Source organism: Chiloscyllium plagiosum, unplaced genomic scaffold (genome assembly GCF_037043375.1).
Source record: "Chiloscyllium plagiosum isolate Xiang-an unplaced genomic scaffold, Cpla_swu_hap1 HiC_scaffold_18, whole genome shotgun sequence".
NCBI lineage: Eukaryota > Metazoa > Chordata > Chondrichthyes > Orectolobiformes > Hemiscylliidae > Chiloscyllium > Chiloscyllium plagiosum.
This window is the reverse complement of record NW_028270156.1, coordinates 6,909,194-6,935,542: the sequence shown is the minus strand read 5'-3', so window position 1 is coordinate 6,935,542 and position 26,349 is coordinate 6,909,194. Positions and strand designations below refer to the sequence as shown.

Genomic DNA, 26,349 nt, shown 5'->3' with positions numbered 1-26,349 from the left:
GACACCTTTTTAGGACAATAAAAACAACAACAATTTATAATTATATAGCACCTTGATCACAGATAAAACATTCCATGGTATAAGTAACCCAATTGCAATCGAATTGAGCAAATTAGTCACAGAGTCAAACAAGGAGACATTCAGACAAGATTTTGTAAACAACGCCTTTTAAAAAATGTATCCTTCTAAAAATTCCTAAATGCTAAATAAAGATTTGGCTCCCTCAAGAATGAGCTGTGTACTTACCGTATCGATCCCGTTCAGAGGTTTCTTTAATTGCGATGAGATCATGAGTATAAATATAAGGAATGTGCTTGCAGTTTAATTACATATAGTTAGGGATGGAATTCCCTCCAGTGTCTATGGCACATTCTAAAGCTAAATACTGACTGCAAATTGCAGGTAACAGGCTAAATTGCAAGTGTAAACTGCAGTGTGACTTATTCTCAGTCCAGGGAAATACTTCCCCTTGAATTCAGCCTGTGCGTTTCTGCATGCATTATGACTGAAGGCTGTGAAGCAATCTCCCAGCTCAAAGACATCAATAATCTCCTCATCAGACTGAATTAAAAGATCTGTATTGACATGTAGCAAGTCAAAATTGAAATAAACTCTTTAACCGCTTACATATTCCTGAGTTGTACATAATATATCACTTGCCTGCGTAAGGTGGGGGAAGCTATGTCAGGATATTTGGATGCTTGCTGCCGGGTAGTCTGAGTGCTGTTGGTTCCGAGTTGTGAGGGATTCACCTTGACAGAGTTGGATGAAGTCACGCTCTCTGTGTCAGACGACACTCCCTTCTCTTTGTCAGTCTGGTTAGGTAGTGTAGGCACTGTGTTGCCTGGGGCTACCTTGGATGGCTCTCTCAGTTTGGAAACAGGAAGACCTGCTGATTTACTGCTGAGGTTGGAGTCTATGCTGCTAGTGCTCGAACGATTCCCAGTCCCACGGCTGTTTGATTTACTGGGACGAGGCAGACTGCGGTACTGCAAGTTGCTGCGTGCATTGAGGACCAGGTAATTCTCCTCCGTGCTCTGGGAGCCATCCACGCTGGCTTTCCGCCCCGATGATCGACCTATAAGACCTGATGACTTGGGGATTTTTCCAAGAGTTGCGGAACCGCTGGTGATGGTGGCGCCACTAGCTGTAATCATGGTGATCGGTCCAGAGGAGCCACCATGTTTCTTGAAGCCAAAGGTGTTTGTTCCTGTGGTTGAGCGCGAAGCACTAGCTGGAGGCTTTTTCCCTTCATCCCCGCTGCTACGCCCCACATCGGAAGGAGATCGATGGACACTTGTTGACTTTGGAGACAACCTGCCCTTTTCCGACACCTTGGCATCATCGGTTTTTGCTGCAAACAAAATGAAATACGCTTAAACAGCTGAGCACAACAGTATACCAATGGCAGGAGCAAGTTGCTGCAGATGCTTGAATCTGTACTGAAAACAAAAATTGCTGGAAATCAGAATGGGTCAGGTAGCATCCATGGAGAGACAACAAGCTAACATTTTGGTTTGCCGTGCTCTATCTCCATGGATGCTGCCTGACTCATTGTGATTTCCAGCATTTTTTTTCAATATGTCAATGGCATATTGACTTTATTCTTAAAAATTCACATCCAGATAACATCGACGGCCTCTCCAAGCCCAATTTTTTAACATTATCTGCATCTGCCCAAAATTCATACAGAGTGAAGTATGAGCAAAAAGCTTCTCATCATCTTTTTCAATTTGGCTAGTTAATAGTTTCACTTTTCTTTTGGATTGGACAATAAATTCAACTTGTTGAATTGTGTCAGAGGACTGAGGTTTGAAGGAAACTTGGGAAACATATACCTTCTGACTCTTCAGAAAGTTTGACCTTGTCAATGAGGTGGATGAGGAAAAGCTACAAAACAACTGAGCTCAGGGTGAAGGCTGCTCCAAAAATAATACTCAACCTGCACTGTAATGCACCAGTTCAAACTGGTTAAAGGTAAGACCTGGACTGAAATCATGAACTTGGGGTTACAAAGAGTGATAAAGACAAAGAATGAACGACACCTTTGAAAGCCAAAAATCCTGGACTGATGTTTTTAAAAATGGAATCTTTCGGGTTGGATCGCCTAAGGTAACTGCTGTTGTGCCTGTTTGTTGTGTGATCTTACTATGAAACCAAATTATAGTGGCACTGTCTGTGTCTCAACTGCAAATGATAGCGTGGCATTCCTAAAATTCTGTCAACAGGCATCAACCCAGCCTCCAGTTATTGTTTCACCTCAGGACAGGTAGGTGTTCTGGTTTGTTGGTTCGTTGGGGTTATCCCAATGGTTACTTTGACTACTTGGAATAAAAGCATAGACAGAGGCCACTCAGCCCAACCAGTCTATGTTGCTGTTTGCATCTTTTTGCTCATTCATGGAGCATGCAGGTCACTGGTTGTACAACATTTATGGTCCATTCCTAATTATTCATCTGTACATACATTAAAACCAAGTGGATAACTAGAAAGAGGGCAGGACCACTCAAGGATAAAGGAGGGAACTTCTGCTTAAAGACGGAGGATGTGGGTGAGATCCTGAGTACTTTGCATCAGTATTCACCCAGGAGAAGGATATGGAGGATAGTGAGATTTGCGTGGAGCATGCTAATATGCTACAGCATTTTGGGATCAAGAAAGAAGTGGAGTTGGGTCACTTGAAGAGCATTAAGGTGGATAAATCCCCAGGCCCTGATGGTTCTACCCCAGGTTATTGAAAGGCAAGAAAGGAGATTACTGGGGCCTTGACCAACATCTGTGTTTCCTCATTAGCCACTGAAGAGGTCTCAGAGGATTGGCAAGTAGTTAATGCTGTTCCTTTATTCAAGAAGAGAAATAGGGAAAATCTAGGAAACTATAGACTGGTGAGTCTCACATTAACACTTGGGGATCTAATGGAGAAAATTCTTAAGAGATAGAATTTACAAGTATTTGGAAAAGCATTAGTGACAGTCAGTGTGGCTTTGTGCAGGGCAGGCCATGTCTTACTAACCTGATTGTATTTTTCGAGGAGGTGACAATGGTGATTGATGAGGGTAGAGCAGTGGATGTTGTCTACATGGATTTTAGTAAGGTTTTTGACAAGGTCCCCATCATAGATCATAGCATTCTGACAGTGTGGAACCAGGCCCTTTGGCCCAACAAGTCCACACTGACCCTCCAAAGAGTAACCCACCCAGACCCATTCCCCTACCCTATTTCTCTACATTTTACCCCTACACATCTCTGAACACTATGAGCAATTTAGCATGGCCAATTCATCTATCCTGCACATCTTTGGATTGTGGGAGGAAACTGGAGCACCTGGAGGAAGCCCACATAGACACGGGGAGAACATGCAAACTCCACACAGACAGTCGCCCAAGGCTGGACTCGAACCCAAGTCCTTAGCACTGTGAGGCAGCAGTGCTAACCACTGAGTCACTGTGCCGCCCACAATCGACTTATCTAGAAGACTAAGATGCATGGGATCCACGGTGACTTGTCTGCGTGGATTCAGAATTGGCGTGTCCATTGAAGCCACAAGGTAGTGGTGGAAGGGTGTTTTTCAGGCTGGACGTCTGTGACTAGTGATGCTCCGCAGGGATCGATACTGGGACCTCTGCTGTCCCAGTCATATATAAATGACTTGGATGAAAATGTAGGTTGGTGGGTCAGTAAATTTGCAGATGATACAAGGATCGGTGAAGTTGTGGACAGTGTAAAAGGTTGTCAAAGAATACAACGGAATATGGATCAGTTGCTGATATGGCTGGAGAAATGGCAGATGGAGTTTAATCTGGGTAAGTGTGAGGTGTTGCACTTTGAGAGATCAAATGTAAAGGAAAAATAAATTGTTACTGGCAGAATGCTGAACAGCATTGACATAGAGAGGGACCTTGGGATTCAAGTGCATAGTGCCCTGAAAGTGGCCACACAAGTAGATAGGGTGGTATAGAAGGTGTTTGGCATGCCTGCCTTTATTGTTTGGGGAACTGAGTACAGGAGTCAGGATGTCATGCCCGGTGGCACAGTGGTTAGCACTGCTGCCTCACAGCGCCAGAGACCTGGGTTCAATTCCCGCCTCAGGCGACTGTCTGTGTGGAGTTTGTACATTCTCCCCGTGTCTGCGTGGGTTTCCTCCGGGTGCTCCGGTTTCCTCCCACAGTCCAAAGATGTGCAGGTCAGGTGAATTGGCCATGCTAAATTGCCCGTAGTGTTAGGTATAGGGGTAAATGTAGGGGTATGGGTGGGTGGCGGGTCGGTGTGGACTTGTTGGGCCGAAGGGCCTGTTTCCACACTGTAATGTAATCTAATCTAAATCTAAAAAGACTTTGGTTCGGCCACACTTAAGAGAATGGCGTTCAATTCTGGTCGCCACATTACAAGAAGGATGTGGAGGCTTTGGAGAGGGCGCAGAAGAGTTTACCAGGATGCTGCCTGGATTAGAGGGTATGAACTATAAGGAGAGACTAGAAAAACATGGGTTGTTTTCTCTGGAGCAGCGAAGGCTGAGGTGAGATTGGATAGAAGTCTGTAAAATTATGAGACTTTTGTAATTTGATAGATTCTGTCAAGGTTCCTGCTGACTATTTAAGAAGGGAGTTTAGTTATTGAGAAATCCTGTGATTTTGGGGGCTCCATTTTCGATATGTATGTAGCCCTTAGCAGTTGATATGCTAAAAGCACCAAGGGCAGAATCCTCTCAGCCCCTGAGTGATGTGGCAATTGGCAGGAATTTTTGGAGAATTGCGTGAGATTGGCAGTGAGGAGCTTTTCGCTGTTGAAGACAAAAAGTCCCATATTCCAACTATGTGCTGAACAGCAACATGGAATTCTTGCTAGTGAGTGTGGAGAGTCCTATTTGCATGCATTATCATTTCATTATGGTGTCATCTCGCCTTATTGATATGCAGTTTACTCTTCTCCCACCAACTGGACAGAAACTGGATAGTAACAATTCCTAACTGAGTGGCTCAGTGTTAGCACGGCTGCCTCACAGCACCAGGGCCCTGGGTTCGATTCCCGCCTGTCTGTGTGGAGTTTGCACATTCTCCCTGTGTCTGCGTGGGTTTCCTCCGGATGCTCTGGTTTCCTCCCACAGGCCAAAACGATGTGCAGGTCAGGTGAATTGGCCATGTTAAATTATCCACAGTGTTAGGTGCGTTAGTCAGGGGTAAATATAGGGTAGGGGAATGGGTTTGGGTGGGTTTCTCTTCGGAGGGGCGGTGTGGACTTGTTGGGCCGAAGGGCCTGTTTCTACAGTGTAGAGAATCTAATCTAATCTAATCTAACAGGAATTGCAGAGTGGGTAACCTGGCAACTCCAATTTACCACCTGCTCCAGACCTCTATCAATCACCAACATCTCTGGATATGTGACAGAGCAGTGACTGCACACCCGCACACCAGGACCATCAGTCCCCACTGGCAACGTGGGATGCCAAACGGGGTAGCACGCTGGATCAGTGGCTAGCACTGCGGCCTCACAGTGCCAGGAACTCGGGTTCGATTCCAGCCTCAGGTGACTGCACATTCTCCCCGTGTCTGCGTGGGTTTCCTCCAGGCGCTCAGATATCCTCCCACAGTCCAAAGGTGTGCGGGTTTGGTGAATTGGCCATGGTAAATTGCCCATAGTGTTCAGAATGTGTAGGTTAGGTGCATTAGTCAGAGGTAAATATACAGTAATAGGGTAGGGGAATGGGTCTGGGTGGGTTACTCCTTGGATTGTCAGTGTGGACTTGTTGGGCCAAAAGGCCTGTTTCCTTACTGTAGAGATTCTATATAAAAAAAATACCCTCTGTTTGACATATCAGGGCAAATAAAACAAACCATGCAGCACAGCTTGACCCCATGGGTTTAAACTTGGTGCCAATGCAAGAAACCTCTGGCAATGGTCAGCAATTTCACCTGCAGCAAGTAGAATATGACATGAGGTGATCGGTTAATGAGATGTGTTTGTAAAATAGCCCAGGTACACAGTTAGGGCTGACAGTGAGACAGCCTCCATGAAACTCCCCAAATCGTCACTTTGCCAATTTCTGGTTAAGATTTAGCCCCCAAGTTTAAATAATCAGAGCTGGATTAAATTCCTTAATGGGTCCAAGTGAGGGTTTCTCTCCCACTGTCCGGGAGTTTTAAATCTGGTTGCTCACCTCTCCTGGGAGATCACTTGATTCCCAGCAAAGCTGGGTGCACAGATGTGTTTCATCTGTCATCAGTTGTTCATACGGCAGAGTTGCTTCAAAAAAGGATCTTTGTTCCTTATTTGCTGCAACGTGCAAGTTTTGCAAAGGTAATGTTCAACATGCTCAACAGTAAAAATGAAGTTATGAGTTCACACAATTTGAAATGATTGGAAGAGTAGGTGGAATATTAGTGAATTATATTAATTTAGGATGACATTAAAATTACTCTTAAAATATTAAAATGATTCAGAGAGAGAAGAGTATAGTTGATAGGGACAGAATTTAAGTGAGAATTTCATTTATTTGCTGGAGAAAAAAGGGGTGAGAGCATGTGCTGTGATTGTTATCCTGTGTATTACAAGAATATTTTGACATGTTCTCAAGCTTGACTTGCCATCAGTTGACTATAAATCGTTGTAAAATCTCATTCAGTTTTATGCATTTAGTTTAGGCAATGCAATACTTTTCAAATTGTTGACATCTCATAAAGTAATTGCAGAACAAGTAGTTAATTTCTGGCAAGATGGAAAAATTTTATTCCGTTAGCACATAATGTAAATTTCAACAATATTTTTGTCAGTACTCACATCATTTACCAGTCCAGCCAAAGTACCAAGTAATTTGTGTAAACACATTTGGGTGTACACTTTGAAATGAGAGGTCCAAATGTTCTATTGTGATGTCAAATGAAGCACTGGGTTTGTGAACGGAACAGATGTTGAGCATGATCCCCGTTCGTTATTGTCAGGAGGCGAGGGAGAGATTGAGCTTTAAGTCTCTGGTGAGTGCCTCGGGATACATTAAAGTAATTCCACTGCTAAATGGAGACGTTATACAAGGATAGCCCCTGGTCATGTGAACTTTGCAGAAATCCTTTTGAAAAAGGAGCTTGTGAAGCAAATGCATTGTTTCACTGGTTACCCGTATAACCAACAGGACTAGATCAAAGACCTGAGATTGAACTGAGCAAAGCCCTTTAAATGCCATCAAAATCTGAATGAAGAAGATAATTCCCTCTCTGTGACTGAGTAATACGGCAAAAATCTGACTCAGCTCTAAGTTTAGATTTTGCCTTTCAAAGAAATAGATCTGAACCACGCAGAGAGCAGTTTGGGTGTAGCCTGCTGAATCAGCCATGATCCCCTGGAATGTGAGCTTGTGCTTCACCTCAGAGAACATGTCAACAACCAGATGGCAGCCAAAGGTCAGGCTGCAAGGATTACAGCAGAACTACATCTCGAGTTCAGTCTTTGCAGCTTTCCTTCTTCATAGGGATTGAAGCTCAGTTGGCTGGACAGCTGTTTGCAGTGACACCAACATTGTCGGTTCAATTCCTGCACCAACTGAGATTTCTCTGAAGGACTCTCTTTCTCAACCTCTCCTGAAGCATGTTGATCCTCAGGTTAAAGCACCACCAATCATCTCTCTCTAACTGAGAGAGCAGCCCCATGATCTGGTAGGACAATGACAACTTTATCTTTCGTCTTTTTCCCATCCAATCCCCAGATCCATGACATCTTGCTTTAGTGCATTTCTAACTAAATCATGGAGTAGTTTGAGAGAACATGAAATAATCAGATTCAGATTGTGGGATTTCTGAAAAGTGCCCTGAGAGCATTTCAGTGTTATTTTAATGACTCTCCATTTCCAAGTACATATTGTCTCCTCCCAGCAACACACAACTGGGGCAAGCAGCAATCTTCAACTGCCTTCTGGACGTAGACAGAAAGGGGTCACTTCCAAATTCCTTTGGAACACAGCACCGTATCTCAATGTGCTCACATGGGATCTTGGTGTCACTGATGCCATTGTTGTGAATTTATTACTCCCTCTGTGCCCTCTCCTTTGGCACCCTGTTCTCTGCTTGAGTGCTTCCGATCCACCCCTTTGCCACCCAGCTCATGGCCCAGCCTGCCACTTCACTTCAAGAGCAGGGTAGCCAGTGGGGTGATGGGCAAGAGGGAGTGATGATTCAGGGTATGGGAGCAGGGCAGTGAGATGCTCAATAAGAAGGGCAGCATGGCCATAAGCTACAATCAGATCAATGATGTCTATGCTTACTTGAACACAACTTTGAAGACTGGCTATTTTGATTTCAAAGGCACAGAAATTCTGAGATTGTCTGTCAGGGAACAAGGCTTGAAAATGGAGCCGGTTGTAAAAGTTGGGATTGGGACAAGAAGGAAGTTTGCAAAATATTTCAAAAATTGTAAGAATTATAATCACTAGAAGTTATTATATCTGGTTATATAAAATATACAGAAATATACACAGATAATCACTGCTGCCTTTGAGATGAAAAGATCCCAGTCCCCAGACTGGAGCCTCAACCTAGGTCTCAGAAGCTGTGGAGTTTAATGGGGTTATTGTATTGTGTACGTGACAAACTGTGCCCCCTTCCTGTGGTCCAAGAGGCAGAAAACCCAGCTGGAAGCCAAATGGCTAACATTCCTCACCTGCTCCATGCGCTTTAAGTGTGTTGGCAGGTGTTTTAGCCCTTGGTGTGGTGATGCCAACCTGCGCTGTCATCCCTCGACGCCAGGATCCTGTCTGGGAAATGACTGTGGTCTTCTTGTTTGAGCCACCTTTCTCTGATTCATCAGAAACATCCGACGGGTTCCGCCTCCATTTTGAGCTGGAATCCATCTTTATTCCACTATCCGATCCACCATCTGATCTCTTTATTTCTTCACCAGACCAAGTGGAGTTCCTTTCCGAATGCTTCTCAGCGTCAGTGTGAGGCTGGACAAAAAAAACTCTATTACTTTCAAATAACATGCTCCTCTAGCTTTTTAATTACAAGTGTGTGCAATGCAAGCCAGATAGGTTAAAACAAAAGCTGGTGCTGCAGATGGTTTCCTATCTTTATGAAGATCTTTAACTGTTTTGCACCCTCAATCCATCTATAGCAATTATAAGTGGTACAGAATTCTCATCTGTAAGACAAACTGGATGTGGAATCAGGAACTATGAAATCTACAAAATAAAAACCAAAAGAAATGCAGGTGCTGTAAACCAGAAACAAAAACAGAAATGGCTGGAAAATCTCTGGCAACGTCTGTGAGAAATCAGAGTTAAATGTTTCGGGTTGAGTTCTGAGGAAGGGTCACTTGATCTGAAATATACGATTTGTAATTAGTTTACGTTCTTGAGCTAGACTTTTATTTCCTGCCTGATACGTCTGTTGCAAAGTAAGTCTGTGTTAAAACCTGCCCATCACTCTCTTCATGAGATGATATTGAAAATCTCTCACTTACTTGAAGTATGTGGAAGATATCTTTCATACCAGGATTTATAAATGTAGTACCTGTTAGTTCAAATGCAGGTACAACAAATAGGTAAGACATTCAAAAGGCAAGGCTTTGCCACCTTGAAGACTGAACTGCTTGACAGAAACAAATCAAGCATCATAACTGAGTGGGAAATTAGATCAATGGCCATTTTCTCTATTTAGCAGTTTGGAAAATGTTTTGTTCAGTGCACATTTTATTGGACACTCAATCTTAAGCACCAGAATCTTTTTTTTAAATGAGAGATTCTGGATCAATGCTTTCAGCACAACTGATAATAGCTTACTATGAAACTGCCCCAGAACCTTCCAATTACAGTAATGGATCAGAGAAATTTGGGGAATTTCCAGTGTTGAATGTATATAACATAATGCTGTATCACAATTTTGGTTCTTTTTACAAACATATGAGTTTTTAAATGAAATAAAATTTTGCAGATGCTGGAAATCTAAAATAAACAAAGAAAATGCTGGAGAAACTCATCAAGTCTGGCAGCATCTGTGGAGAAAGAAAGAGTTAATGTTTGGAGTCTGATATAACTCTTCTCAAATGGAATAAATGTTGTCACTTCTCTTTGGTATTTTTTGCAAATTATTTGAGAGTGCAAGCCAAAAATCTTCGACAAAAATGTCTTTTTTCAGCAATTCTCAAGTTCTCTACTCCAAGTGACTGTATACATTTGTACACCAGACTGAACAGTATCTGTGGTTACTAACTCACTTTATTTATCTTTGAAAACAATCATTATTTTCCATTAAGTATGAAAGCATTCCATTTTCAGAGCAAACTGATAAGAATGCATTGTGGACATATGTTCCTGAAATAGCTTCCTCAATGTCCATTAATTGTACTTTTCACTGAATCTCTACTGTGTGTTCTATATCTTGCCATCAAGCATTTGAGCAGATTTAGATTGTGGCAATTTTTTTTAATAGTCTCCAGATTATGCAAAAATTATCCTACAAACGTAATAAATTACCCAATAATATGAATCAAACAATGTCAGCCAATGTCCCATAAGTGAACAAATAGTTATCAGCAAAGTGAAAACTTGATGCCAAAATGGAAATATTATATCACTTTAATCAAATAATTAAATTGAGAGGCACAGACTGTAATTGAGAACAGACAATATTAAGCAAGCTTTTCTTCGGTGACAAAGCTACAGAAATTTCAACAAAATAGGAAAGGAACGCTGCACCTTATAAATGGGATTGAAGTGCATATGAACTATTTTGAAGAATAGTTCAGGTATTTGACAAAACAGTATACTTTTTTAAAAACGATCATCAAGTCATATGCGTCTACAGGAATGAAAATGGCCTTTTGGCCCATTGTGGTCAGGGCCAGTCAAAGATAACTAGCTAACTATTCCAATCCCATTTTGAAGCACTTGGCCCTTAGCCTTGTGTGCCTTAAGTGCATATCTAAATACTTTGTAAATATTATGAAAGTTTCTGACTCTACTATCTTTCCAGGCAGTGAATTCCAGATTCCCACCATCATCTGGGTGGAAAGAAGTTTCCTCACACCTCCTCTAAACCTCCTGTCCCTTATTTTAAATGTGTGCTCCCAGTCATTGATCTCTCTCTACCAAGAGGAATGGTTTCTTCATATCTACCCTTTCTATGCCCCTCATCATTTTATACAACTCGATCTTATCACCCCTCAGTCTCCTCTGTTCCAAGGAAAACAACCCCAGTCTGTCCAATCTCTCTTCATAACTGAAACCCTCAGGTCCTGGTAAATCTCTGCACCCTCTCCAGTGCTATTACAATAGACAATAGACAATAGGTGCAGGAGTAGGCCATTTTGCCCTTCGAGCTTGCACCACCATTCATTATGATCATGGCTGATCATCCTCAATCAGTATCCTGTTCCTGCCTTATCTCCATAACTCTTGATTCTACTATCTTTGAGAGCTCTATCCAACTCTTTCTTAAACGAATCCAGAGACTGGGCCTCCACTGCCATCTGGGGCAGAGCATTCCACACAGCCACCACTATCTGGGTGAAGAAGTTTCTGCTCATCTCTGTCCTAAATGGTCTATCCCGTATTTTTAAGCTGTGTCCTCTGGTTTGGCACTCACCCATCAACGGAAACATGTTTCCTGCCTCCAGAGTGTCCAATCCTTTAATAATCTTATACGTCTCAATCAGATCCCCTCTCAGTCTTCTAAACTCAAGGGTATACAAGCCCAGTTGCTCCAATCTTTCAACATAAGATAGTCCCGCCATTCCAGGAATTGATCTCATGAACCTACACTGCACTCCCTCAATAACCAGAATGTCTTTCCTCAAATTTTGAGAACAGAACTGCACACCTATAAAGTGTGTGCAGCCTTCCTATAAAGTGAATTCTAGAACTATGCACTATATTCTCGCTGTGGCCTAACCAACTTCTCAAACAGTTCCAACATCTCCTCCCTGCCCTTAAGCTCTATGCCTGGGCTAATAAGGCCAAATGAGATGGAAATGTGTTGCTGGAAAAGCGTAGCAGGTCAGGCAGCATCGAGGGAACAGGAGAATCGACGTTTTGGGCATTAGCCCTTCTTCAGGAATTCCTGAAGAAGGGCTAATGCCCGAAACGTCGATTCTCCTGTTCCCTAGATGCTGCCTGACCTGCTGCGCTTTTCCAGCAACACATTTCCATCTCTGATCTCCAGCATCTGCAGACCTCACTTTCTCCTAATAAGGCCAAATACCCCATATATTTTCTTAACCAATTTATCCACACCATTCACACCAAGGTCCTTCTGACCTGCCTAGGGTGTTACCTTTCATCATCTATTCCCTTGCTCTGTATGTTCTGCCCAAGTGCATCACTTCTCATTTATCCGAATTGAATCCCATTTGCAACTCATCATGCAGTGGTTAGCACTGCTGCCTCACAGCACCAGAGACCCGGGTTCAATTCCCGCCTCAGGCGACTGACTGTGTGGAGTTTGCACATTCTCCCCATGTCTGCGTGGGTTTCCTCCGGGTGCTCCGGTTTCCTCCCATAGTCCAAAAATGTGCAGGTTCGGTGAATTGGCCTTGCTAAATTGCCCATAATGTTAGGTGAAGAGGTAAATGTAGGGGAATGGGTCTGGGTGGGTTGCTCTTCGGAGGGTTGGTGTGGACCCTTGTTGGGCCGAAGGGCCTGTTTCCACACTGTAAGTAATCTAATCTAATCATTATTAACCAGAAAGCAACCCTAGGCTTCAAACCAAAGTTTCTATAATTCAAACAAAATCAAAATAATGGGGTGCTGTAGGTCTGAAATAAAAACAGAAAGTATTGGTGAAACTCAGAGCTGGCAGCATCTGTGGAGAGGGAAAGTGAGTTAACATTTTGAGTGCGGTATGAATCTTGTTTAATGAACTCTGTTTCGCTTTCCTCAGGTGCTGCCAGACCTGAGTTTCTCCAGAAATTCCTGTTTCCATAATACAAGCACATTATGGACTACACTAGGTGCCTTCTGTTGTTTTCACATGAGCACAGGTGGCACTATTCTGCTTCCTACAAGCAGAACCGCTATATCATATGTATTGCAACACAGTGATGAAAGCTCAGTACATTTTCAAATGTTATATATACTTACTCCAACTTCCATAATAGCTCAAAATGTCCAACAAATTAGAAGCTAAAAGTTTGAAAATATTTCGTTCACTTGTGAGGCCAAGGCACACAAGGCGAAAGGCCACGTGCTGGAAAATGGGATTAGAATTGTTGCATGGTTGTTTTTATGCAACACAGATGTGATGGGCATTTCTCTGTGCTGCAGAACTCCATGACTCGATGAAACTGACTGGTTTCCACAAAACAAATTTCGCAGTATAGTACCAGTTATAGCTCCCGAAGCAAGTAGCCTCCGGAGCCTTTGCCGGCCAGAGAACATACCAGACCATGGAAGGTCACCTGTCAGGGTCAAAACAATCATCAATTAAATGCCAGTTACTGATTTTACTGCCATGTCAGTGACTTAAATCCCTTCAAGCCAATGAAAATATCAAGTATACCCAAACCTTATTTCACAATTTTTAATAAAGATCTCACTATGACTTGGATCAATTGAATGTCTATTGTCTGAATGATTTTTCAATTTCGAAGCTGCAACAGAATTTAACCTATCCAAAATGGGCGAAGTGTAACAAAATGTGATATGAATAAAGGTCATGCAAAGTTGTTAGATGCCACAACAGGGGAAACAAGAATTGCAATGTATCGCAGTTTCACAGTAGGATGCCAGACCAGAGAGAGCTGGTTAGGGAGGTGACTTGTTCTGCTTTAGATTGCATTTCACTGGATACAAGCTGGTTTATAGTTGACTGCACCAATAAGTTGCTTCATGCTTGTTTCATTAAGTGTTCCAAAATTAGTCATTCTTCACAAAAGTCCCATCTGCTTACCACTCATAGTGGCCATTTCTCTTTATACACTGTTCACAACACTTTGTCTCTATCTTTTCATGACACTGAGATTCCAACAACAAAACTGAAAACAATACTTCAACACGGTTGAAATATATAATTAGACTCCCAAACAGTGTACAATTTGTAGAATCCTATCACATGTATAATTGTAAGGAGAAACATTACTGTACTGTGAACTTTCATATCTCTCAAGACTTGAATTTGCTTCTGAAACTTAAAGCAGCATCTCTACAGTGGCCCCATTCCAACATACGATTACCATGTACTCTGGCCGATGAGCATTCACAGAGTGGTGTTTTGGTACTGTCATTAAAAACACCAATCCAGCAGGTGAATTCCATGGAACACAGGCATAATACAAACAATGACTTATGTTCAGAAACATGAAATATGATTTGCAAGATTGATTCCAGCATTGATCGGAGGATAGTTTGAAGTCGTTGAGACTGTTCTCCTTGAGAGATGAAGGCAAAGAGGAGATTTGTATGAGGTTTTCAAAATCGCGTGCAGGTCAAATAGGCTTCATGCTCATGAAATAAAGGAATGAAGATGGCATTGATTTAAAGTGATATGCAAAAAAGGCGAAAAATAATTTTTTCACGTAGCGTGTAGTTAGGGTCTGGAATGCACCGCCTGGAAATGTGATGGGGACAGGTTCAATTGAGGGATTCAAAAGAGAATGGGACAACTATTTTGATAGGAATAGTGTGCTGGGATATGGGAAAAAGCCAGGCAATTGGGACGAGGGTGTAGAACCAGAGCAGACAGGATCGACTGAATGACCGCCCTCTGTGTTGTAACAATCCTGTGACTGTGTGAACGTGAGTGAACTCCAGAGACAGCATGATGCCAGGTATCAAGGAACAGGCTCCTCATGGTCTCAGTAGCAGCTGCCCATTTGGCAGAATCCGGAAGGTGGAACCTGACAGATCCTGGTTGGTTAGTCAGATTGTGCTCAGACATGAAACCAACCTATTCAGAGCAAGAGGATCATGAGTTACACTTGAGCTGTATTAGTACAGTAGCTGCCAAGCAACGTAGTGATAAGTAATTGTGTTTCTTGTATAGAAAGGGATTGGAGGAGTGAAGGGAATGGGAGAAGAGATGCTACACTTCTGCTGAAAGTGTGTAAATGCTGGATGAAAACAGAACTGGGTGATCAGATGTGTTTCCACCACAGTTCAATAGCCTGAGTTCACATTCCCAAGGGTCCTGGGGAGGTGATATGTGAGTGGTATCATCTGTAAGTCCAAGTAATGTCCTAGGGACCTATGTTCAATTCCTGCCATGGCCTCTGGTATAATTTTAATCAACTAAAATGTCTAGAATTAAGAGTCGAATGATAACCATTGCCAATTGTCAAGAAAAGCCATCTGGTTCACTAATGTCTGTTAGGGAAGGAAATCTTCCGCCCTTACCTGGTCTAGACTACCTGCAAATCCAGACCCACAGCAATGTGACTGACACTCAGCTACTGCGGACAATTAGGGATGGACAATAAATGCTAGCCGAGCCAGCAACAAGTAAATCTCCTGAATGCATTAAATTATAAGACATAGCAACCGGTTATTCTCACAATGGTGTCACTTCCAAAAAGAGGAGTACTTTGTTGAGACTATAAGCCTGACTTTTTTATTTCTCAAGCTTCCATGAGGTCTGACCAAAAGGGGACAGGGTCAAGCTTCCTGAGCTCTTGACCACAGAGTGTGGAAATATATTAAAGAGAGAATTTTAGACATGATTTCAAGAAATAAACTTTTCTGTTTAAATAATAAATAAATTGATTGTGAACGTTCAATGTGTGACATGCAGAAAGGGACCATCTGTCCCATGATTTTGCCCTTTGCCTTTACTAAATGGTAAATAGTCATTCTCTCCAATACTGAGAGATGATTGGTTCAGTACAGTTTGAGGGCGACCAGCCCACAAGCGTGGGGTGAGGTGAGGAGGCAGGGCCTTCCTCAACTACCACAGCCTGCACAGGGGCTGCACTTCACTGAACGAAGCCAAAAATGGCAGGTCTGAGAAGGCTCACCAGAATGATCCCCAGTGTGGAGGGATTGTCTCATGAGCAAAAGTTAAGCAGGTTGGGACTCTACTCACTGGTGTTTAGGAGAATGACAGGTGATCTCATCGAAACATAGAGGATTCTTAAGAGGTTGACAAGGCAAATGCTGAGAGGATGTTTCCCTTAATGGGAGAGGCTAGGACCAGACAGTATAATTTCAACGTGAAGGTGTGCCAATTTAAGACTGACATTAAAAGGAATGTCTTCTCTCAGAGGGCTGAGAGTCTTTAGAACTCCTTGCTACAGAGAGCTGTGGAGCAGAGTCCTTGTGTATATTTAAGACTGAGATAGATAGTTTCTTGATCAGTTTGGGAATTAAGGATTATGGAGAAAGTACAGGATAGTGAACATGAGGAATGTCGGATCAGCCATGATGCTATTGAGTGATGGAGCAGGCTCGAGGGGCTGAACAGCCTACTGCCATTTCTATTTCTTACGGTCTTATGGTGTGTGGGAGAGGTCACGAGCCCTGATGTCCACAGGGCTGAATTGAGCTGATTCGCCTTACCTGGCTATCGGGGTTTTTGCGAGAGGTGGCTGGTGTGTTGGCATACGAGCTGATGGAAGAACTTGTGTTAATGTCGTCGGTGCTGAGGTTGTCTATTGTGTCGCTAATCCCACTGCTGACGGAACTGCTGTCATCCCAGCTAAAGAGCAAAAACAAACACACGCCAATTAGAGCCACATGTTCCGTAAACAAAACAGACAGCACCCTGCCATTCTTCCATGCTCATTTTCCAAGCAGCTTGCTGCCGACAGTGGGCGGCTCAGGGAGCTCTGTGGACATGAAGCAAATTAAGGATGCCATAAGCAAGCAAAGTGAAGCTGTACTTCATGAGACACGGGTAAACCATGTAATTCAAACACTTCTCACTTCATAACATATTTATTGCTTTCTGGAGTAAATTTATTCCAAGGAGGGGGCTCTGGTCCATGTCTTATGAACGTCAAAAAACTGCTTTGTGCAACGTTTGTGCATTCTGGCAAACGTTTGCAACTCTGAACATGTAAAGTATGTAGTTCTTTATTGATCATTTGGGCACAAGGTAGTGGTTGAAGATTTTAAGAACTACTGCTCAATGGCCCAGGGCATTGTTGTACCAATATTCAGAGCCATAGGGTGGCGGCATATAGTTGACTTTCTCTTAATTCTGCTCTCGAGAATCAGAGGTGACCTCACTGAAATATGTAATATTTTTAACAAGGCTGAACGAGGCAGAATCTTTGGAATGCTCATACTGTAGAGAAGCATGGGTGCCCAGTCAATGACTTTGTTCGAGATTGAAGCTGCTGTCTTTTTTAACAATCTAGGAATCGAGGGATGTGAGATATTGTGGGAAAGTGGAGCTGGTGTAGAAGTCCAGCCCAATATTTTATTGAACAGCACAGTGGACACTTCACCAAAAGATGAACTGAAGTGTGCAAGAACGGGGTGGGAAATCATCCGAGAGAGGGTTTCTGAAAAGCCACCTCTGCCAATTATTACAAGTGATCTATCTGTGTTTAGAATGAGGCCATCAAGACACACAAAAAGAACCTGTGGCAAATACTATTTCTCAGATCGAGGAACGGTCTATAACCTGATCAAGACTCCCACTAGCATGACTCGAGCAGAAAGCCGTGACCAAGCTCCATTGGGTCAATTCAAACCCTTAACCTCGGCCTCTAGCTACACAATTGACATTGACGCCAGTTAAATTACAATTACAGATGGCTGAAAAATGTCAGAAAATCTCAGCAAACTTCAGTTAAGTTTCCAAAAAAGAGCACGCACACATAAAATAATTTGGATTACGGTGTTGGACATAGATGTCCACTGATATCCTCTGGGCACAATTCCAGAAGCTGTGGATTTGAAACAGGAAATCTTCACTTATGACATGGATATAAGTGAACATCAGCTGCTCTTCACTTCATGCCCAGTTTTGCACCTGCAATCACCTCCTCCAAAACCATGTCCTTGGAGCTACAGGAAGTCATGTATCAGCAGAATCAGTCGATAACTATTAGTATTAAAAAATAAATCTTGAATCTGCTGTTCTTCAGATTCTGCAGTGGAGTCCAGTATCTCCAGGTGAACAAGCGTATAACATTTTGTTTTAACATGGCATGGTGGCTCATAGCTCCAGGGGTTCAATTCAAGTCTCAGGCAATTGTGTGGAGTTTGCACATTCTCCACACATCTGCATGGGTTCCCTCCAGATGCTCCGGTTTCCTCCCGCTGTTAAAGATGTGCAGGTTAGGGTGAATTGGCCATGCTAAATTGCCCATAGTGTCCAGGGATGTGTATGCTAGGTGCATTAGTCATGAGTAAATATAGGGTAGAGGAATGGTTTGGGTAGGTTACTCTTTGGAGGGTTGGTGTGGACTTGTTGGGCCGAAGGGCTTGTTTCCACACTGTAGGGATTGTAATTCTTAAATTCTGTAATTCTTAACAGCCAAGGGTCCACCCACTTGTCTTTGAATAACTAAAAACGCAGTAATTTTATACCACCCTTTAAACTAATGCATACAGCAGCTGTGCATATTATTTTGGAATGACTGAGCAAGTATAATGATTACCTATTGTCATGAGCAGGCCCAGCTATACATGTTTCAACTTTTAACCTGAAATCTAGTCAAAGGCTTTGAAATGGGGCTATACTTTGAATACAAATTATACATAAAGATACTGCTGACAGGAGTTCAAACCAGTCTGTACTCCAGTTCCAATGCTATGCAAGATTCTGTACCTCAAATCAATGAGCCAGCTTTGACAACAAGTGAAATAAACATGAGGAAGGATTAGAAATAATGCCAGAGATGAAAGGTTTTAAGCAAATGCAAAATCAGCAAAAAGGAGGGGCAAGAATAAGGTAATACATCTCTAAGCTTGACAGGTTATCAACGTGCTGGAATTGTCCAGAAACAGAAGATTATTCTGGTTGTGCATCAGATTCCTCACTTTGGAATAGTGTTACTTCCTTGTTATAAGGCATAATGGGGATTCATTGTAATCATCCAATCAAAGGATCCAAGATTCTATTCATTCTCCAATTGGTGGGTATTTAGTGAGTTGGATGTGGAGGTGTCAACAGTAAAACATTCAGGTGGCTAACCTTTCAGGAATATGCCCATTAAGAGTTGGCAACTCAGGCCACCCACATTGTTTCATTAAAGTTCAATTTTCCAGCTTATAAAACACCATTTCATTTTTCTATGAAGCCTTGCTACCTCAGGGTGAAATTCAGTGAAACTAAAATGCTTTACGACAAATGGTGGAAATATGAAATAAAACTGATACAACCAGGTGAGAAGGAGGTTTGGGGGGGGGGGGGGGGGGGGGGGGGTGAGGGAGGTGGGATCAGATTCCCTTGATCAACTGTAGCAATAGTTTTCATTCTATGCAGTACACAGCTGAAGGTAAAGTTGCCATAGTCCAGCAGACCATAGGCTCCTTTCTCATTCAAAGGAAATCACTCTTGGTGGTTTAACCTAAGTGTCACTATGTCTCAGAATCCTACATGATAACCTCAGCTAATGAGGAAACTGAAAGCATGTTGTTGGTGTCACTCTGCATCACCAACCAGCCGTCTAATCAACTGAGCTAAACTGATGCCTTAACACGCAGGTATATCACAATTCAATCAAAACATGGTTCACTACATCAAAATGAAGGAACTATCAAGGTTTTCTGTAGTGAAAGTAAGTTGATGTTTTTTGCCTACTGACCCTGAGCAAAATCATAAAATGCACAAATCAGACAGATACCTAAACACAGGTAAAAAGCTTCAGAAAGGAAAATGCATCTGGGACAGACTGGAAGAATGAAAGCTATGTAGTTGAAAAGGCCTTTGAGTTTTGAATGTTAGACTTTAACCTGAGAGCACAATTGTTAAGGTTGCCTTATATACCTAGCAGCAGCAAAACCTGTAGATATCTTTGAGTTCTTAATGAATGGCTATTTCTCAATCTGGCTTTTTCTTTAGGCATTGGTTCCAAGAGGCTTAGAAAAACAGGCCAGGAGGGAGTCTTCCATTCCTCATTGTTCCTCATTAATGCTTCTTTTTCTTTGTCTGCTACTGTGCCAAACAGCTACTGAAATATAGTTAATTTTTGCATTACAGAGTCTGACTCCATTGTCTTTCCAAACTGGATAGTTCCAGGTAACCCTTTCGTGTCTAATTGGTGTACCTTCTTACACTCATGTAAATTACATCAGGTTTCCTGAAGCCTGACATAATTCACAGGTACCTTTAAATGAAATGGTAATTCCAGTTCAAACAGTTTTATTTATTCTGGCCACACTCCCTGAATCCATGGCCAGGTGATTTCTATGGCCATTTTAGGTCTGTGTCTGACTTTGTGAAACCTTCTTAGTGTATGGGACGATTCAGGGATTAAGGCCAGACGATGGAAGTTGAAAATTGGTAAATCCATATTTTATCACTGTTGTGACAAAACAGAATCCATACTGTATGGAAACAGGCCATTCGGCCTGTCAAATCCACACTGCTCCTCTACCCTATCATTGTAACCTTGCAACTCCCATGGTTAATCCACCTAGCCTGCACATCTTTGGACTGTGGGAAGAAACCGGAGGAAACCAATGCAGACACAAGGAGAATGTGCAAACTCTACATAGACAGTTGCCCAAGGGTGGAATCGAACCCAGGTCCCCGGGCACTGTGGGGTAGCAGTGTCAACTACTGTGTTACTGTGTGCAAGTACTCAGCAGGTCTGTCAGTGTTAGTGGAGAGTGAAGCAGATTAATACATATAGTCATAAAAGATTAACTCTCTCTCTCATCACACAGGTGCGACATGTTTGGCAAATATTTCCGCCATTTTATTTTGGATTTCCAACGTTCTCAATTGTTTCATTTTTGCTCAAACCTTTACAAATATTCATTCACTAACTTATTGTGTTCATACAACTTAAACCGAGTAACACAAACTCACAAATGGCTCACCTTCATATTGTGAGACTAATTCATACCTTCTTTTTTTGAACAGTGCAGTGAAAAGTCATGTGCAGCCGACATTGGTATGATAGGTTTACTTACAGTTATAAAACAGTCTCAGAGATTTTCTCTGACCTCTTTCAAGTTATAATTCCAAAGGAGGATTCTGGCATATTGGTTACGCTTTGCAGAGACTACACTGGCTGCTCGAAGGTTCTGAGTACTAAACTGGAAATCAAAAGCCATTCTTCAAAAATGTACAACCTCACTCCCCAGAAATGAAAGTCCTGAGCTAATGGAGCTACAATGCCTTTGAAATATTATCACGAGAACCATACCACACTTCCTCAAGAGATTTCATTTTTATGGCATGATAGATTTGAAAGCAATAACCTTAAAAGGAGTTATGTGCAAAAGAATTTTGAACCTGCAAGAATTAAGGACTTTTAACCCTTAACTCGAGTGATTTAATTTTAAGGAAATCCTCAGTTTCCTTCAGTGTGTGGGATTCCAACTAAACAAATAAAACCAAAGAACTGGGGGTGCAGGAAATCAGAAACAAAATCGTAAATTGCTAGAGATACTCAGCATCTGTGGAGAGAAGGCAGGGTTAATGTTTTCGGTCCTGTGACTCTTCTTCAGAACTGATTGTAACGAGAAAATGATTGGTATATAAACTGGTGCTGGAAGAGCACTCGGATGCTGCCTGAACTGCTGTGCTCTTCCAGCACCACTAATCCAAAATCTGGTTTCCAGCATCTGCAGTCATTGTTTTTACCTGGTATATAAGCTGGACAAGCAGTGGGCAGGCAGGTGACGGAGATGGATGGGGCAAACAATAGGTGGAGATGGAGACCAGGGAGAGAACAACAGATGAGCAGACAACTGTGAACTAGGACCCCAACTCTTGTGGGGCAGGGACAGTATTGAGTTCGGTCGTCAATGAAGAAAGCAATGACTAATTGTTTAATAAAATCTAGTCTTCTGTGGCAAACAGGAACAGAAATTGCTGGAGAAACTCAGCAGGTCTGGCAGTATCTGTGGAGTGAAAACAGATAGGACGAGGAGAATGTGCATTGCCTGAAACATCGATTCTCCAACTCCTCAGATGCTGCCTGACCTGCTGTGCTTTTCCAGCACCACACTCTCGACTCCAAGCTCCACACGGTCACGTCCAGTGACCCTTCGTCAGAAGTGAAAGCAGCAAGGAAAAGGTGGCATTTATGCTGATGTCAGGTGGATGGGGGAGGGAAAATAGATTGTGCAGATAGGCGTAAATGGAGCCCAGAGAGAGAGAAACAAGGGTAGGAAGACAAAGGGAATGTTGATAGTAAGCCAAGGAAGAAGAGAAAATAGTCAAGTAAGAATAGGAACTATGAGTGGGTGAAAATGAGTTGGCTGTACTGACAGTAATCCATTTCACGACAGGACCTGGGGTTGTGCGGGAAGGTAGGTAACATGCTCTGAAACTGTTAAACCCAACACTGAGTCCTGAAGGCCATCTTCTACTAAATTGCCCCCTCATCTTCGTTCTGCCTGCACCAATATAAATGGATGGGTAAAAAAATGTGAAAACCTGGGAATCCACCCACCACCTCAGCAAACATCACCTGCAGCAAGGTGTGAGGGTCCAGTACTGGGCTATTTAATTAACTCTGGACTGGAGGGAAATCACTCTCAATTCCGAGGAGCTGCCTGTGAGAAAGCGAGAGGGAGGGAAGGTAATATTCTCCCTGTTGCCTTGTAGCCAACTGCCGCATGGATCGATACAATGGCACAGCACAAGATACTGACATTCAGCCCATCACAGCTCTGCTATCATAATGTGACGATTGTCAATCTTCCTTACTGGGAACTGCAGTCATCTAGTTTTTACCTCCATTTAGCAGCTGCCCACTGATTGGATGGGAAAAGCCCTTGCTTTATGAGACTGTGTTAGAGCACTGGTGTGTTCTGTACAATTAGCCACCTGAAGGTTCAGGGATTTGGGTAATTTCACCTCCTCTTCCTCCCCCCCCCCCCCCCCCCCCACGACTGTAGGAATTGACATCCCCTGGAATATGGCAGCATCTTGTTCACCTTACTCAAGCTCTTTGAGCACATCATCATATATCAGCTGTGACCCCAGTCAGAGGTCAGGATTTTACATGGTGTGAGAAACAGCTGTCCACTGTCCCCACCACTGTCAGGAATGAAGTCACGAGTGCATCAGTCAATTAATTGCCCAATGTCAGGGAGTTCAGCCCCTTTAATGATCAAGCCTTTGCCCTTTAATAGATATGGCTTTGTCTCTAAACAGAGTGCCATTAGATCCTCAGTCATAGCAGTGCCACCAAGAGCAGTGACTGTTGCTGGGACTGAAGCCAGACAGGATTGGCCATTAAGGAGGAAGCAATGAAATGAAGACAAGTGAGCGACAGGCTCATGGGCAGGACATGTGGTGGGAGGATTGACCAATCCCTCCAGGGCCTGGGCAGGAGGGTTCCTTTCCTCCAAGCTCACCACAGTTCAGCCAATGGAGAGGAGGTCTCCCCACATTGTGAAGAGTTCACTCTTCTCTGTAAAACAGCAGCAGGACTGGCTGAAAGGCAAGACAGATATCCAGCACCATCTCTGCTGCTGGCAGTGGGGAAAAGAAAAGGTTAACATTGCCTCATCCCACCCAACATTATTCCCAAACACCCACTCCTCCCCACAGAAATACCAACCGCTATTCCAGCCATTTTGTCAAGGGGAGCATCACAGCAAACAATGCTTCCTGCATGCACAAAATGACAGGGAGTTCAGCAACCCCCCCCCCCTCCCCCCTCCTGCCGTCTCTCCACTTTCCTAATTGACTAATGATGATAAATGGATCAAATCCACCACCTTCCAGTTGGCATGGCTCAGAATCAATTGTATCTTTTCCATTCCAAAACACTAACAATTTGCTCCCATTTTTTTGAAAAATTCAAGAGACTTGTGGGTATTTGTGCTATGGGGCCTAGACACCTTTGGAATTTCTCTTCATCTGCAGAAGCTGTTCAGCAATTCCTTGCGGGAATTATGGCTTGGGTGAACAAAGTAGATTTTTACAATCATCCTTCAATACAGTATGTGTAGGTCAAAGCTGTTCAACAATGTGAGAAACAAACAAGAGCTGTCCAATTCTTAACCCTTGACAAATTTAAATACAACTCCAGAAGCCTGAAGTCATTACTGGAACAGTACGTGAAAAACATTTCTTTAGCAAAGTAATTAAAAAGTTCACTGAAACAGCAATAAATGAATGAGTTAAAGCTTCATGAGCCAAGAAACTGCAAAAGCGACTTATCGTTTGCCTGAGCTACTTCAGGCGGAGTTTCACATTTTGTTTTAAGTACAGAAGTGCTTTAAGTAAAACTCAATGTCCTTTCATGTGGGCATTTTACCACATCTAGATCCACACACACATAGCCTGGAGCTTTCTCTATTCCATTACAGGTGTTCACTTATTCAGCCAAACCCTGCCACTGTTCCTTTGTTGTGGGAGCTCAGTTCCTATTTGACTACACGCGGGTGTGACAATCCAAATACTGTTTTTGTTGCACTTCCTTTTGCATTTCTGAAGTCTTCATGTTATTTTGTCTCTGTTGCCTTTTTGACGGTAACATTCATAAAGCAAAATACAGTAGACATATGTCTAATTCTGTTCTGGAATTGCTGCAATGTTCTAGTACAGGATTGGCAATTCAACATTCCAGGGTGTACATGTTGCAGGCAAGATAGAGAGGGATGGAAAAGCAATGTAAGAGTTGCATTACTGACTAATGAGAATGTCACAGCTGCATTTGGAGGGTTTATCCAGTGAAGTCATATGGATAGAATTCAGGAATAAGGAAGGTGCAATCACCATGGTGGCATTATACTGTAGGCCTCTCAATAGCCAGTGGGAGATATAGATATGGAAGCAGATCATGGGAAGATGTAAAAACAGCAGGGTTGTTATAGTGGGTGATTATAATTTTCCCAGTGTTGACTGGGACATCCTGAGTGCCAGGGGCTTAGGTAGGGTGGAATTTGTGAGGTGCTTCCAGCAGGATTTCTTGAAATAATATGTACATAGTCCAACATGGAAAAAAGCCACATCAGACCTTGTACAAGTCATTAAAGTTTCAGTTGGGGACCATTTTGGGAACAGTGATCATAATTCTGTAAGTTTTAAGACAGCTATAGATAATATTAAGACTAGTCCTTGGATGAAAGTGCTTAATTAGGGGAAGGCTAATTAAAACTGTATTAGGCAGGAACTGGAGAAATTAGTTTGGGGGCAGCACTTTGACGGTAAATCTACATCTGACATTTTGGAACCTTTTAAAAGCCAGTTGATCAGAGCTTAGAGCCAGCATGTTTCAATGAAGATGAAAACTAAGGTTTGGAAACCTGGATGACAAGATGACAAATTACCTTCCCCCCAACCCCATCCCCCTCCCATTTATCTCTGAGTCCCCTGGCCCACAAGCTCATTCCTGATGAAGGGATTTTGCCCAAAACATCAATTCTCCTGCTCCTCGGATACAGGAAAAAACTTAAGCAAGGAAGTCAAAGGGCTAAAAGGGGCCATTAAATGTCCTTGGTAGATAGGATGAAGGAGAATCCCAAGGCATTTTATGTGTATATTAGAAGCAAGAAGATAATTAAGGAGAAGGTAGGTTCACTCATGAACAATGAAGGGAATTTATGCATGGAGCCAGAAGATGTGGGTGAGCCTTGTCTCACAAATTTGAATGACCCTTTGAGGAAGTGACAAAGGTGAGAGTAGGGCAATGGATGGTGTCTATAGAGGGTAGCTGTGAGGGTTGTTTTACTGACTGGAGACCTATGGCCAGTGATGTTCCTCAATGATCAGTGCTGAGGCCTCTGTTGTTTCTAATATATATAAATGATGTAGTTGAAAGTGTAGGTTGTCAGGTTAGGTCTGATTAATAATTTTGCAGAGAACACGAAAGTTGGTCAAGTTGCGCATACTGAGGAAGGAGGATATAGATCAGTTGGAAAGTTGGGCACAGAAATAGCAGATGGAGTTGAGTCCAGACAAGTGGTACATTTTGGGAGGTCAAATACAAAAGGAAAGTATACAGTACAAGACAGAACCCTTCAGAGCATTGATATACAGAGGGTGCAAGTCTATAGTTCCCTGAACGTGGCAACACAAGTGGATAATGTGGTAAAGAAGGCATATGGCAGGCTTGCCTTCATTGGTTGGGAACTGAGTATGAAAGTTCGCAGTTATGTTGAAGCTGTATAAAACTTCAGTTAAGCCGCATGAAGTATCAAGTGCAGTTCTGCTTGGAAGAACGTGGAGGCTTTTGAGAGGGTGAAAAAGAGATTTACCAGTATGTTGCCTAGTATGGAGAGTATTAGCTATCGGGAGAGGTTGAACAAACTTGGATTGTTTTCACTAGAGAATCAGAAGCTGAGGGCCAACG

General features: G+C 42.7%; 1 protein-coding gene across 13 annotated transcripts in view; it reads right to left on the bottom strand.

The window, feature by feature from the left end:
- The window catches only part of nav2a (neuron navigator 2a), a 1,144,654-nt gene that overhangs the window by 141,673 nt on the left and 976,632 nt on the right, over positions 1–26,349 (bottom strand). For all 13 annotated transcript variants that reach the window (XM_087996268.1, XM_087996269.1, XM_043705373.2 and 10 more), the window contains 3 exons: positions 16,469–16,607; positions 8,644–8,929; positions 661–1,354 (listed from right to left, as the gene is read on the bottom strand). In XM_087996268.1, the coding sequence (XP_087852394.1) occupies positions 661–1,354; positions 8,644–8,929; positions 16,469–16,607 (1,119 nt within the window). The remainder of the gene's footprint in view (positions 1–660; positions 1,355–8,643; positions 8,930–16,468; positions 16,608–26,349) is intronic.